The sequence below is a fragment of the Chinchilla lanigera genome, unplaced genomic scaffold, assembly GCF_000276665.1.
Source record: "Chinchilla lanigera isolate Chin_1 unplaced genomic scaffold, ChiLan1.0 scaffold00049, whole genome shotgun sequence".
NCBI classification, from domain to species: Eukaryota; Metazoa; Chordata; class Mammalia; order Rodentia; family Chinchillidae; genus Chinchilla; species Chinchilla lanigera.
In genome coordinates, this window is record NW_004955450.1 from 14,985,561 (window position 1) to 14,999,701 (window position 14,141).

The following is a 14,141-nucleotide window of genomic DNA, read 5'->3' on the forward strand; positions in this document are numbered from 1 at the left end:
TTCCTGGATGCTGCCCTGGCCCCGTTGCTCCCTGTTTTGGTTTGTTTATCCGTTCAACAAATATTTCCCCTGCACTGTGTTAGAACAGCTCTAAGCACTTGCCCTGTAACAGCACACACCCAGCTCTGTCCTCCCAGAGCAGGGATGGCGAACCTTTTAGAGCTTTCCATGATTGCAAACAGGTGGATGCAGCTACGAGTGCCACAGGTTCGCCAAACTGTCCTAGCATCATTCTGGAAGGGGAAACAGACCTTCTAGATGTTTAAAAAGGAAATTACTCCTTCTCACAGGTCATCAGTGCTACGTGAAAAAAAAGCTCCAGAAGGTAAAGGTAACCAGGAGTCCACCCTTCCAATTATATGTTGTGGAGCAGAGGCCTGAAGAAAGAGGGGCAGTGCCATCGGGCCATGTTCCAGGCTGAGGAAATTGCAGTACTAAGGGCCTGGGGTGCCTGGCTTGTACCAGGACCAGAGAAAAGTCCGGGGGGTTGGAATGGAGTGCACGAGCAGCTGTGCGTCACAATGGTGGTGTTCGGGGTGGGATGTGGGCCTGGGCCAGAGTGAGGCTGGACTCGTGGGTGGGCATCCTGGGCTGGGTCTGAGCTTCGATGCGACACAGGCTGTGGTCGTCCCCATGCATGAGAAAGGAGCCTGCTCTGAAGCTGCCACCGTCTCCAGGAGCGGAGGATGGGTGGGCTCTGCGGAGGGTGAGACAAGTGGCTCTGTGGGTCCCCAGCTCCCTAGTGTCATCCTCCCAGGCCCTGCAGGGTGGACTTCTGCAGCTGCCTGGGTGCTCCGTGCCAGCCTCGCCCCTCCCAGGGCTTCGTCTTCCCCATCCGTGAAGTGCAGACCGTCAGGCCCGCCCACCCTGCCAGACTCAGGAGGCCCTAAGAGTTCCCTGGGGTCACAGGTCCGGAGACCACACGGCAAGGCAGGCTGGGAATCTGTGAGTCAGAGCCCACCCGAGAGGGATCCACGTTCCAGAGGTGACGCAGACACCGTCATCTCAACAGTGGTTCGGAGAACTCACCCTCGGCTGCTGGAAACTCGTCTCTCCACCACTTCCTCCACACGGAGACACAGGGTCCGCGGAGAGGGATGTGCGTGCGTGCGTGCGTGCGTGCGTGCGTGCATGCGTGCGTGCGTCACTGCCTCCAAGCGGGAGAGAGCAGGGCGGAAGGGTTTGGCGGAAGAGGCTGCTCACATCGTGGCGGCCAGGAAGCGGTGCACAGAGGGAGGAACAGGGCAGCAGGCAAACCCTTCCGGGTCACACACCCGGTGCCCCGCCTCTTCCTTCGGGTCCTCCCGGAACAGTGCGTCCAGCTCTGAGCTCATCCGTGGCTCACTCTGCAGATGAGCACGGCACCCCATGGGCCAATCACCTGTGAAAGCTCCACCCCTGAACACCTGAGGCTTGCGCGGATGCGAATCACAGACTGAGAGGATGCGCGTGTGATTGTCTCTCTCTCAGGGAGACTGAGATTCGGGGAAAAGGGGCTCCTCAGGACGGTGCGGGGAGTGCAGGGCCACATGAGGGTCTCCTGTCTTGACCATGCACCCCATTCCAAAGTGGTGACAAGTGTCCTGATCTTGGAAGTGGATCAGAGCACAATTAGGACCCAAGGAGAAGGCTCTGCGCTGTGAGGGGTGCAACAGCTTTGTAGTTTTCAGATGCATCATTGAATTGGCTCTCCCCAGAGCTCTGGTGTCTGAACACCCCTGCGATACACAGGCTCGGAGAGCTCGGCCCAGGGACGCCCACTCACAGGAAAGGGCTCCAGCTCACAGTCCTGCCTCTCACGGGTGTGTTTTCCCAGAATTCAGTGAAAACCCTTGGAGAAGGCAGAAATTGGTCTAATTTGGGAGGTATTATTGCTGTTGTTCTAACTCTCATCCCTGAACCTTCAGAAGAGGATTCCAAAGAGCGTGTTTATTTGTGAGTGTACTCTAGTGCTCATTAGAATTTCCGAGCTCTCACCCGGAAGGTTCCAGCAGGCTTACAGGGATGCTTTTGAAGTGCTGAGTGTAAATTTAAGCCCACAAAACATGCTCGAGCCAAGTGTGTGACATATTTTTAGGTAATGGCAGGAAGAATTATGTAAGTGGATGCTTTATGGGGACACACACTGAGATTCGCAGGCTGCGGTTTTCTGAGCTGTGCAAGGAGATGAGAGATGTGAGGGAGAGAGGGAGGGAGAGATTGTGTGTGTGTGTGTGTGTGTGTGTGTGTGTGAGAGAGAGAGAGAGAGAGAGAGAGAGGGTCTGTGTGGGGACTACCACTGAGCCTACCATGGAAAGCAGACCTAACACCTCATCCTCGCTGTTCCCCTGAGATCTTGAAGATGTCTTATGCTTGTAAATTTTAAGCAAAGGATTTGTTTGAATCAAGAGTCAGAGGAAGATTTTAAAAGGCAGAAGCCTGCTAGAATGCAAAACAGAAGCAAAGGGCCTCAGAGTTGGAAATGTCCCTGGATTCTCAGGAGCTCGCCAGGGCTGCCGGCAACAGCAACAAAGGCTTTGAATCCGCCAGATGAACACGGCTCCCTCCCACCTCTCCGCACTCAGGGTCTGGCGGGAGCTGATGCTGGCACCTCGACTTTCCTCTGCCAGGGGTTGGGGTCCTCAGGCTACACACCTGGTAGAGCGCCCCCCTGGCCTGAGACCTCTCCTGCTTCTGATTCGAACTCCAAGCCCAGAGGGAGCAAAGCCCCACTGGGGATGCAGCTGAAACCCTTCCCTGACCCTGGCCGGAGGCTGCAGGCCACCAAACTGCCATCTCCTGGCATTTCAGCCCCTACATTCTCCACTCTCAGCCAGACCCTGGAGGGGGCTGCCTGCCCACACTGCTGCGGGGGAGGTGGGGTGCTGGGTGCAGCCTAAAGTGAGTTTGGCCCCCCACTCACCCTTTGTCCCGGGAACCACCCTGAAGTCCCAGCACATCTCCTGTATGACGCTGTATGAATAAAGACCTTCAAAAACTTTAGTAGTGATTGCTATGATTATCATTCATTGAATGAGGGCTTTATTATGAGCTCTGTCCCGTTAAACAAGACAAGGTCTCACTATATCCCTCACTATAAATTGCCCAGGCTGGGCTCAAACTTGAGATCCTCCTGCCCCAGCCTCCCAGAGTGCTAGAATTATAGGTTTGAGCCACCACACCTCTTTTTAGGTACTGCTTATAAAAGCAGAGAGGCTTATACTTTAATGGGGGGCTTGGTTCAAGCCAAATATTGTTTTAAAGATTCAAAGATCGTTAGCACTGGATGAACACTATCAGACAGTTTTTCCAAAAGGCGGGATGCAGTGAAGAGGGGAATGTTTATTACAAAACCGTCCCTGGCAGTGGACAGTGGGGACAGCCTAGGTGTTCAGTAAAGGAGAGGACGTTTACATTGTGACAAACCTGTCAAATATGTGACCTTCACAAACTGTGTCACTGAGGTTGCAGTGAAACAAGTAGATGCTTTTGTTCTAGTGACAAAAGGGCAGAGGACGGGGACCATGGGGACCGCAGAGGGCACTCAGAGTAGGACAAGAGGAAAGGATCCAGAGTGGGGGAGTAGACATAAAATAAATTAGCCGTTGTAGGAACAAAGTGTGAAGTCCAACCAGACTTTATGGAGGAACAGACCAATTAAGGAAATGCGCGCAAAGCTGGAAGTTTGAGTTCTTTGTGCTGCAGGAAGGAAAGCCCAGAGCAGCCTGGTGCCCCAGGGGCCCCCCAGGTGCTCTCCCTCCCAGTTCCTCACAAGAACTACCAGGTCTGCCAGGCCGCCTGGGACGACCCAGGGAGGCAGGAGGAGCCGGGCACAAGAGCGGGACAGGGTCCTCTCGGGTCTGGCAATGGTCAGCACGAGGACAGACAGCTGTACGGCTGTGAGCAGGTGAGCAAGAGCCTGGAGGTGCACCTGCAAACCCACCGTTCCCGCCTCGGCTTAGTGGCAGTAAACTGGGTCGTTTCTCCCACTCCCCACAGCAAGGTCTCTGCTGTGGGCACCGTGGAATTGCCCCCCAGAAGGTGCCTCTCATGCAAGCCCTTCCGGTCCAGGCTGGCAGGGCTCGGAGTCACTGGTACCAGCCTGCTGCATGGATGAAGCTTCCTGTACTTACGATTCCCGGGAACACTGACTTCCTGGAGAGGCCCAGAGGTAGGAGCCAGCAGGCAGGATACACGGCCACCGCGCTGTGCACAGAAAAGCGTGTCCACACAGGAAGAAGCGAGACAGAAAGGGAACACACTGTAAAGCGGGTAGTGACGGCCTTTGGGTGTACTCTTCCTCTCTTCCTTTTTCCTCAGCCATGAAATTTCCACAGTGCTTTTCATAACAATGTGAAGCCACAATAGTTTGTAAAGATTTAAAAATAAAAGCAGACTGGAGAAAGCTCCATTTGGTGGTGGGAGAAATTTTTCTTCATTTTAAATTTTAACTGGCCTTTCTTTTGAGGGGTAGATGAATACACAGTGATTGTAGACACGGCCAGGTCCTGCTTTGACCTCTAGCTTCGTTTTACTATGCGACCTGCACTTTTTTTCCCATCATCTTTGTAGAAAGAGAAGGGGAATTAGTTCACCAATCTTCCATTCTTTCTGGTTGTTTTGCTAGCGTTTTACAACATCAGGTGAATAGAGACAATATTAACACTCTTCCCGAGCCCTGTTCTCACCAGATCTCCAGGGTGTAAAACACGACTCCCTCCTCCTGCCGTTCCTCCATCCTCAGGCAAGAAAATAAGTGGAGCTTTTCCCAGTTTAAGAAAAAAATGATGCGGTAGTAAACACACTATTCTCTCCCACTTTTCCACTCTTAAGAATATACATGCAGGGTGGGGATGTAACTCAGTGGCACAAGTGTCTGCCTGGCAAGTGCAAGGTCCTGAGTTCAATTTCTGGTACCAAAAAAAAAAAAAAATACACATGCCAAACATGTGGTACAGAAACACAAAGTCTAGGGTCTGGGGACTTAGCTTAGCAGCACAGCACCTGCCTGGCAAGCACAAGGTTGTGAGTTCGATTCCTGGCACCGGGAAAAAACAAACAAGAAACATAAAAGTCTGAGTGCTTCACTGGTAAAAGCCCTCTTGTAGAGAAGGCTGGGGAGCTGGCCAAGGTTCCAGTGGATAGGTTCAGTGCTGAGGAAGGAAGACAGCCTACAGCGATCTGCCCTTTCTTCCTGTTCTCTCCTTCCTCATCCTCGTCTTCCTCTTCCTCTTTTCCTCCTTTTTTTCCTCCTCTCCCTTCCCGTCCTCTTCCTTCTCTTCATCCTCCTCCTCCTCTTCCTTTTAGTGCTAGGAATTGAACCCAGGGCCTTCCCACTCAGCTACATCCCCAGCTCTCTTTCACTTTTTATTTTGAGACAAGGTCTGGCTAAGTATCTAAGTTGCCCAGACTTGGCTCAAACTTGCCATCCTCCTGCCTCGGCCTCCCAGAGTGCTGGGATTACAAGAGTGCACCACCACGCCCAACTTCTTCTTACTTCCAGCTCCAACGGCACTTACAGGTTGCACACCTCGATACAAGGCTTCGGTTCCTCCAGGAAAAGGAGCACCACCAGACAGCAGCCTCCCTGTCAGAGATGGTGCACGGAGGTGCTGCCGAGCGGCTGGCCTTGGCCGTTGGCTGCGGACACCACCTGCCTGTCCACCCCTGCTGCCGGCTGCGTGCGGGCGCTGACACACTGTTGGTTGCTTGTTTCCACACGGAGCAGCTTCTGGTGCTTGCGAGGTCTGTGCCACGATGCTCAGCTTTGCAACAGGGCGTTGTCACTGTGGGAAAAATGCCCACCTGTGCCCACAGAATCAGACACTAAGCAGCTCCTCTGGTAAGACCGGGTGGGGACTTTAGACTCGCTGCCCGATAGCTACTGATAATGGCAACAAACTGTGCGTTCTGAACCGACCCTAGCCTGCAGGAAAGCGGCATTATCACACCCAAAGCGCTTTCTTCTGCACCTCCGCTCCACTGCCAGCTCCCCACTGCTGTCTTCTTCCAGAGAAGAGAAAACAGAAAAAAACCTGCTTTCAGCATGAGATGCGTAATGAAGCACTGATGTTGGAGTCTGAGATACACTTGCAGACTTGCTACTTGTCGAGTGAATTCAGTGTGATTGGACAAACATCTACGGAGCGCTGATGCATGCCCTGTGGTGTGCCAGGAGCTGGGCTGAGAAAGTCCTGCACAGGGCTGGGGATTTAGCTCAGCGGCAAAAGCGCCTGCCTGGCAAGCGCAAGGTCGTGAGTTCGGTTCTCGGTACCGGAGAAAAAGCAAAAAAAAAAAAAAAAAAGAAAGTCCTGCACAGCCTGCCTGCGGTCAGAGTGTAGACAGATTGTCTGGGGCACGGCCTGCCCAGCACACAGGCGTGCAGGTGCACTGGGCTTGGAGGGGACAGAAGAACAAGACTGACAGGAGCGAGGAGGCACAAGGGAAGACTTTCTGAAAGGAGTTGCTTAGCTGGGTTTTAAAGTATGAATAAGAGTTTGAAAGGGGCCAGGGATATGGCTCAACGGCACAAGTGCCTGCCTGGCAAGTGCAAGGTCCTGAGTTCAATTCCCGGTACCAAAAAAAAAAAAAAAAAGTTTGACAGGCAGCCAGATGGAATCAGAAAGTGATTCACAGAGAGTGACTAGCAGAGTGTGGCCAGCCTACAGAGGGGTACAAGGTGAAACAGGTAGGTTCTCAAGGGTTAGGCTCCCACCATTGGAATGGGGTTTATACTTTTCCATTTATCTACACTTCTGAAGTGCCAGACACTGTTGTGTTTTACAAATCTGATTCACGAGTCCTTATCACAGTGTAGGCAGAGTGCTAGTCTGTAGAGAAATAAGGGCTGATCTAAAAATCGCCCGGGTAACTGGTAAAATGTAATGATGTCGCCCTTCCACAGGCGGCCCCCGCACCGCCGCCGCTGCCCCCACCACATCTCTAGCGATCCCTGAGAAGCTCCGGCACATTCTGTGAGGACTCAACCCCCACATCAATGGGCAACAGAAGCAGCCTTTGCCATCCCTGCCACTGGGTGTGGGCGGAGATTCGCTCGTGCGGTGTTAGGAAAAGCAGGCGACGGCTCACCAAGAGGGCTGCAGAGCTCCCTGAGGGTGAGGAGGAGCAGAGCTCGCTGAGGGTGAGGAGGAGCGGAGCTCCCCGGGGGTGAGGAGGAGCGTGTGGTCACTGCCAAGCAGAATCGGCGCCAGTACACGACCCCAGACTGGTTCCTGACAGACGGGAGGATGCAAAGGATGGGAAGGGCAACCAGGTTCTGGACAAGGACCCGGGCAACGAGCTCCAAGAAGACCTGGAGCAACCGAAGAAGATCAGGGCCCTCAGGGGCTGCGCCACTTGTGGTGCCTTCGAGTCCGAGCCCAGCACACGAAGCCCACTGGACGCTGTGGCCGCACTGTGGGCTGTAGGCCTGCTCCATTAATGGTTTACATACCTACAAAAAAGATAATGTGACCACACACACACACACAACCCCACAGCAAGTGTTACACAAGAACTGGTAAGACTCAGACATAACCCTCCTCCAACAACACCCCTGGGGAGGCACAGAGCAATGCAGGCATAGGAGGGGGGTGGCTGCCCTCGATGTCACCTGAGCCTTTCGGCTAGGTGTCATCGGCCCCACGTGTCCCTTGAAGCACACAGAGGGCTCCAAAAGGCCAGCTGTTACCTACGTCACACTTCTGAGAAAATGAGAGTTTTAGAGTTTGTCCAACTCAGAAATCTCAGGGGTTTCCATCCCATACGCTGGGGAAGGACCAGAGAGTGCCCCCCACCAGCAATTTCTCTCAGACCCTCTTGACCCGGTGTGGCTGCAAGCCGAGGCCATGGGTGAGTGTCTGCTTGGACATTTTGTTATGCAGTGTAGAGCAAACACATGATAGAAAAGACTATTTATCCTCTGGTGTGGAAGGCAGGCATCTGTGGATGCTTGCTAGACACTTACTGAGAATGGCAGGCTCTTCCCTTCTGGACTTGCTTTAGAGAATAATGATTCATGACAAAGATAGTTCTTCCCTCTTCCACCAACCAAGCAATGCCTGATATTGGCAGAATAACCAAAACAAAGCTGTTCTAGAAAGCTTGGGATGTCTTTATTATGTTCTTAAGTTATCATTTTCCAGGACCAGAGCTTAAGAACGTGGGAACACACATCCCTAAGGCAGGTGTTAGGTTGTGTGTTTGACTTCTTAGAGGTCCTTACATTGTGCCCTGGAGATTAAACAGCCCAGCTGTGTGTAACATCTTCCCTCAAGAGTTCAGCCTCCCCTTCCTACAGCCTCCTTTCCCTTTAGCATCCTTCCCAGCTAGCCTCCGGTCTTAGCTCCTGTGTCCCCAGTATGGGGGAAGGGAGCCGGCCCAAAAACTCACACCAAGGCTTGGGTGACCGGTGGCAATTTCATCGTGAATCCCTTTTCAAGATGCACGATTTACGTTTCTAAAAAGAAACTTAACCACGCTGTTAGCTCAAAAGAATTGAGTCCAGTGATAGAATTTCTCACACTCTCCCTTGGCAAAAGTAAAAGGGCAACAATGATTGGCATGTTTCGGTGGCATGCCATGTGCCAGGCATAGCATGAGGCACTTGCCTGTGTGACGAATCCTTCCAGCAGTCTGCTAAGTGGAGAAAATCACCCGCATTCAGGGAAGGGAGCCACTGTTCAGAAAGAAACTTTCCATGAGGGCAGGGGAGGTTGGAGTGGAGGTGTGGCTGGGGTCCTGGCTGCTTCCCTGGAAGGAGGTGGCAGGGTTCTCTCTCCACAGGGTCCCTTGGTGAAGGTTTCTTTTCTCCACTTTTCCTGCCCAAGACAAGTGTGGTACCCTCTGGCAACGGGAGAGAAAAGTCTTCAGGGATGAGTGTGTCAGCGTGTAGCCAGCCAGCCTGGTCACTTTCGTGGCTTCCTTTACTTAGTGTGGGAGAATCTCTGTTCTTCACATAGGGTTTCGTACTCAGAAGGATTTCCCCCTGTGAAAGAACCAAAAAGGAGGGACCAGGGATGCAGACTTAGAGTGACATCTTTACACTGACCCGCACCACTAAATTATCTCACGGTGAGTGGTCTTTACAAATTGCCTTTAGGTGTTAGTTTAAGAGAGTAGATAAAAAAGAAAAATTAAGACGATTCTTAAGATTTAGCAAAAGGGAGCGATCAGTACACACCGTGCCCGGTAATAATGCCCCACAGACCTGTCAGCTTGTAGTAAGGACCAGGAGTAGCGGAAGGGAACCCTTGCCCCCTGGTTTACTGTATCGACTTGGTTCACTTTGATGAATCAAGTACTTTGAATCATTAGAAAAATGAACTGAAAGGTTTGCCCGGGTTCAGAATTTCCAAATGCCCCTGGAGGATATAACAGGGACTTTATTCCATGTCTATTTGATTTTATAATAAGCAAAGTGGTCTCCATAAAGCTTGTATTGGTGAATTTACCAGAGACTTACACAAACGTCATGACCTGCTCCAACTGAGTGATCAGTGTTGTCCAAGTAAATACTGTGGATCTTCTCTTCCCCTTGCCAAATTTGCCTCCAGATGGGGAAGTTCTCATTAGATTCCTGAATACCACTTAGAAAACAGGAAGGGGGGAAAGTGTCTACAATAAATATTGCAACCAATTAGGCTTCATCATAGTAATTTCTTCGGTTCTGTAATGTTTATTTACTGGGTTTTGTAGGGAAATTGTTGCCATTTTTGAGATGCGGGATCATAAAATCTCCTCCCCCGTGTTTTCCTGCCGTGGAAGCTTGTGACTTTGGGGGCATATTTTCTTCCTCACCCATTATGAAGTAGACACTGAAAGATGCACACCCAAACATGTAAATCTGTTTGTACACATTCTGAGGGTGCTCCCATACATTTCCGAAAAACCCACACATTAATATTGCTTACTTTGCGGCAGGGGTGAATGAGGTTCTCCAAGACCTCCTCAGAACAGGCTGGAGTTAAATAATATTGCATGTTTTTTCATTTTACTGTGATGAATGCAAAGCTATTAAATAACCTTTTAAAGAGTTGGTGTAATTATCTGTAAACAGTAATGTTACAAAAAAAAAAGGTCAAGTTGTCCTGCCATTAGATGTTTATGGATATAAACTGGATTTATGTTTCCATAAAACAGGCACCGACTAACTAGATTAATTCTCCACAAACTAAACCAACTGTAGTAATATTTAGACACAATAAAATGATACCAATTAAAACAATTTTATTTTTTGTGTCATATTGATTAACGGCGCACTAAAATTAACCAGAGACCTTAAACTCAGAACGGCTGGCAAAAGGCATCCGCTTCTCAATATTATTATCAACAAGAAGGGCAGTTAAGTGAGATGGTTGGGCAATAGTATGAATATTTAATTAATAATTAGTCATGTAATTTCTCCTCAGGAATTATTATCCCTCAAACTGGTTTGTGAATTTAATTATTAGCAGCCTTTTTGTTTCCATGTCCTCTCATTACTGTCAGGATTGATGTAACATAAACTTCATTAAAAATTAAAGCAAGAGTCTTAATTACAAGGCTACCCTGACTGAAGTTAGAATTAGCCAAGTCAGTGATGTGCAAATGAGTGCATTATTTAAGAAACATGCTGGAAGTAGTTATGCTAATGCCCAGGGTTCGCAGTAGCAGACCTTTTCACTCGGAGTTGCATATTCATTAAATGCACTATGCAAATTTAATGTAGCAGTCTTAGTAATGCGTTGTTAATTTATTCAGATTTATTGAGTACGACTTGTAAAAAAAAGTACAAATTTAATTACTCTATCTAGTAGGGATGATATTAGAAGATAGCAGAGGTTTAAAATGTGTTGAACTGGATTACTGCAGTTTGATGGAAGATGTGGTATCAAAGGACACAATTTTGATAACTGGGCTTGAAAGAATATTTGATTTACTTATGGAATGATCTAAGAAATCACTGAAATTGCACATGTTCCTTCCCAAAAGGAAAGTAAAAAAGTCTCGGTTGTATTAACTTAAGAGCTAACGCGCTGCTGAGTCCACAGCCTAATGGTCGTAATGGCTCTACAGAGACCAGTAAAGGTTATGGATGGGGATCCGCGCGCCACAAACTGTCTTTGTGGAAAGTTCAGTGGTGGCCGCGGGCGCCTCTGCCGCGCTGAGGACCCGGTGGGGGACAGGCGCCCCGGGGGCCGTGCTTGCCCGGATCTCCCATTGTCCGGGCCAAACCCAGTGCAAAGGGAGACGTCAGCTCTGAGAAGACCCCGTGGCCACTCCGGTGTCCATCTCCCTCGTGGCCCTGGAGACTGCGCCCAAGCTGAGGCTGTCTTCCCGCTTCGGTTTCTCTGTGGGTTTTCTTCCCCCCACTTTACAGATGAGAAGACTAAGGCCGGGACCGGAAGAGGAATCCAGGCAGCTGGAAGGGCTAAAATCCAAGCGCAGCCCCTTGTCCCGATTTCATGGCCCCGCTGCCCGCTCATCTTCTCTCTGGCATCGTTCTCCTCCTCCCCATCTCTGCCTCCCTTTGCGCCCTCCACCCTTTCTTTACCCCTCCTCTCTTCCTTTCAGGAAGGCCTCTCACCGGCCAACACCTCCCAGGCTGCCTCCACTCCGGCCTCTCGGCTCCAGCTCTGCCCATACCCTCCCGCCCCGTCCCGCCCCCTGATTCACTCACAGAGGCACAGAGGTGTGTAGGTGCTATTTTCAAACCGAAAGGAGCTGACCTTTTCCCTTCTGAAATAAGCACTACAAACAAACATGAGGCTGAATTGGAATAAAGCCGTCTCAAGTTCAACCAAGCAGTGTGGGGGCTCCACCCGTAGACGGGGAAGAGCACCTGGACGTCCCTTGGCCCTGGGCTGCCGACAGCGCCGGGCAGACAGCCCTTGGTGGCGGGGCTGGCTGAGGAGGCCTCCATCGTCTTCGAAGAATTTCAAGTTTCTTGGCCCTTACAATCCCAGAAACAAGTCCTGCACATTTTCAACACAATTATTATTTTATCTTGGTTGTAGGCCCTGCTGCTTCACATTGCCGATCCTATGGGGGAAAGTCAATACACACTCTCCGCAGCTCTGGCAATGAACAGACTGAATTACTATTTGTTTTGTTTTGTTTTGTTTTTTTCTGGTACCGGGAATCAAACTCAAGACCTTGAGCTTGCCAGGCAGGTGCTGTGCCGATGAGCTAAATCCCCAGCCCCTGAATTACCATTAATAACCGCGTTAGTATGACCAGCGGCCTGGCACCTAGCACCCCTCTTGGAAGCACTTCAAGCTCCCTGATACATGCAGTCTGCACAACTCCGTCTCCAGCTGACCGGGAAAAGGCGGAGCAACTCACCTTACCGTGAGCTGAGAACTGATCGCAGTTTCAGACTTTGGGCCTCAAGATCTTTCTGAATAATGAATTAACCGCGATCCACAAGTTGTCAGAGGGCAGAGCAGGGGTCCTGGATCCCCTGTGTGAATCTTCCTGTGTCACGTGGACACCCCTCAGTCAGGTCCTACGATACAGGCTTAGTTTCAGCCTCCCCGTCCCACACCGCTCTGTCAATTTATGCCATCTGCCCAGGGTGAGGCTTACTGCTCCCTGCCCTGCCCCATGTGTGTGTGCGCATGTGCATGTGCATGTGCATGTGTGGGGGGGGGGACACGTGCCCCACGGGGGGATACATCTTGTTTGCTTTGGGGTAGTGCCAGTGGTGTGCTGCTGAATGCTTAACAAATAACCAGCTCTCCTAAGAAAAGAGAGAGAGAGAGAGAGGAAAGAAAAAGCGAAAGGTCCTTGTGTGCAGTGTTTGCCGATTTCCCTTGTAAATGCTCTGACCATGTGGGTTTCAGCTACAGTGACAGCTTGAGGTCGCTCCATCCAAGCAGGGAGGCGCCTATAAGCAGCCATGCACCCTCACGTGGTATATCTGCCTTCCTATAGGCGCCTGTACCATAGGTGGCCACACCACACGGAGTTCGATAGACATGAATAACTGTAAGAGCTTAGACAGTGACCCACGGCAGTAAAATGAGAAGGGATGCGTTTCGCACACTTACCCTCCTGTGTGATCAGTGCCGTGTTCTTAACCGTCCTACCTGTTAGGCCACAAACTCCAGCGCGCAGGCCGAGGCATCTGGAAGGTAACTGGGGGCCCAGCCTGAGGCAGGGGTGAAATGAGATGTCTGTGGAGATGAGTGCGTGGACAGGTCCCTGTCTTCACCCCTCGCAGGCTTGGAGCTGACTTGGGGGTGGTTTTGGCTGAGTCGGACCCGAGAAGTGCCAGAGAGCCTGGCACCCCCCACTTCTCTGCCCCCAGGATGGGGAGCCAGTGGCAGATCCTCCCCCTGGGTGCCTGCTTTCCGGGACCTCTGAAAAGTTTTTAAGGTCAGTGGATTGAGCCCAAATCCTCACCAGAATTGTGGCCACCATGATGGGTACTGGGGGCCTGAGGCCAGGGGCTGAGCCCTGAGTCCCAGGAAGTGATGACATCCCGGCCGCTTGGAGCTCACCAGTCCCAGAAGCGGGGCGACTGAGCATCCAGGAAGACTCAGGCTCTTTCCCTACCCACCTGCCCTGCACCTAGTGTTGAAAGCTCAAATCCTCCCTTCAAGACCCGGGAGTATTGAGTGATTTGTAATGAAAACTCCCTGGTGCAGGAAAAATGATAGTAACGAAAGAATATCTCTCATTTGTTGATCTTGCTTCTGCAAAGGCCACTGTATTGAGTGCTTTGCACATGTTGTGCCATCTCTTCCTTAGAACAATGCCAATATTGCTTCCATTTTATGGAGAAGAATACTGAGTCCTGAAAGGTTAAACGATTTATCTGAGGATACGGTGGTGCCTCAGTTCACGAGCTCAGTTTTCTCCACCAGGCTGATCGAACACCCAGCTGGATGAGAACTGAATCAATTTCCCCCGTAAGGTCAGCAATGAACCTGACCACTGAATTTGATTTGGTTCTCATCCAAGTCGATTTGTGATGAGAATCATGGAAAGAACCAAGGGCCCACTGCGAGTAGCGGGCAGATAAAAATCAGGGACCAGATGGGGTGTTTCTGATGTAAAGCTCATAGATTCAAAGTTGGGTCTGCCTGGTATTGTGCTAAAATTTAATTTGGGGGCCAAGGGGAAATAGCAGAATGGCCAACTTTATCCAGCACCCCCGAGTTCTCCTGAGCAAGTGA

General features: G+C 50.9%; 1 protein-coding gene across 1 annotated transcript; it reads left to right on the forward strand.

Moving 5' to 3' along the window:
* Positions 1-633: 633 nt before the first annotated feature.
* Positions 634-7,452, forward strand: LOC102012915. The gene is given in 8 exon segments (XM_013518836.1): positions 634-1,099; positions 1,471-1,639; positions 3,685-3,886; positions 3,979-4,251; positions 5,483-5,767; positions 7,155-7,212; positions 7,215-7,316; positions 7,319-7,452. Coding segments are annotated over 8 exon segments (1,689 nt in total).
* The last annotated feature ends 6,689 nt before the right edge of the window (positions 7,453-14,141 follow it).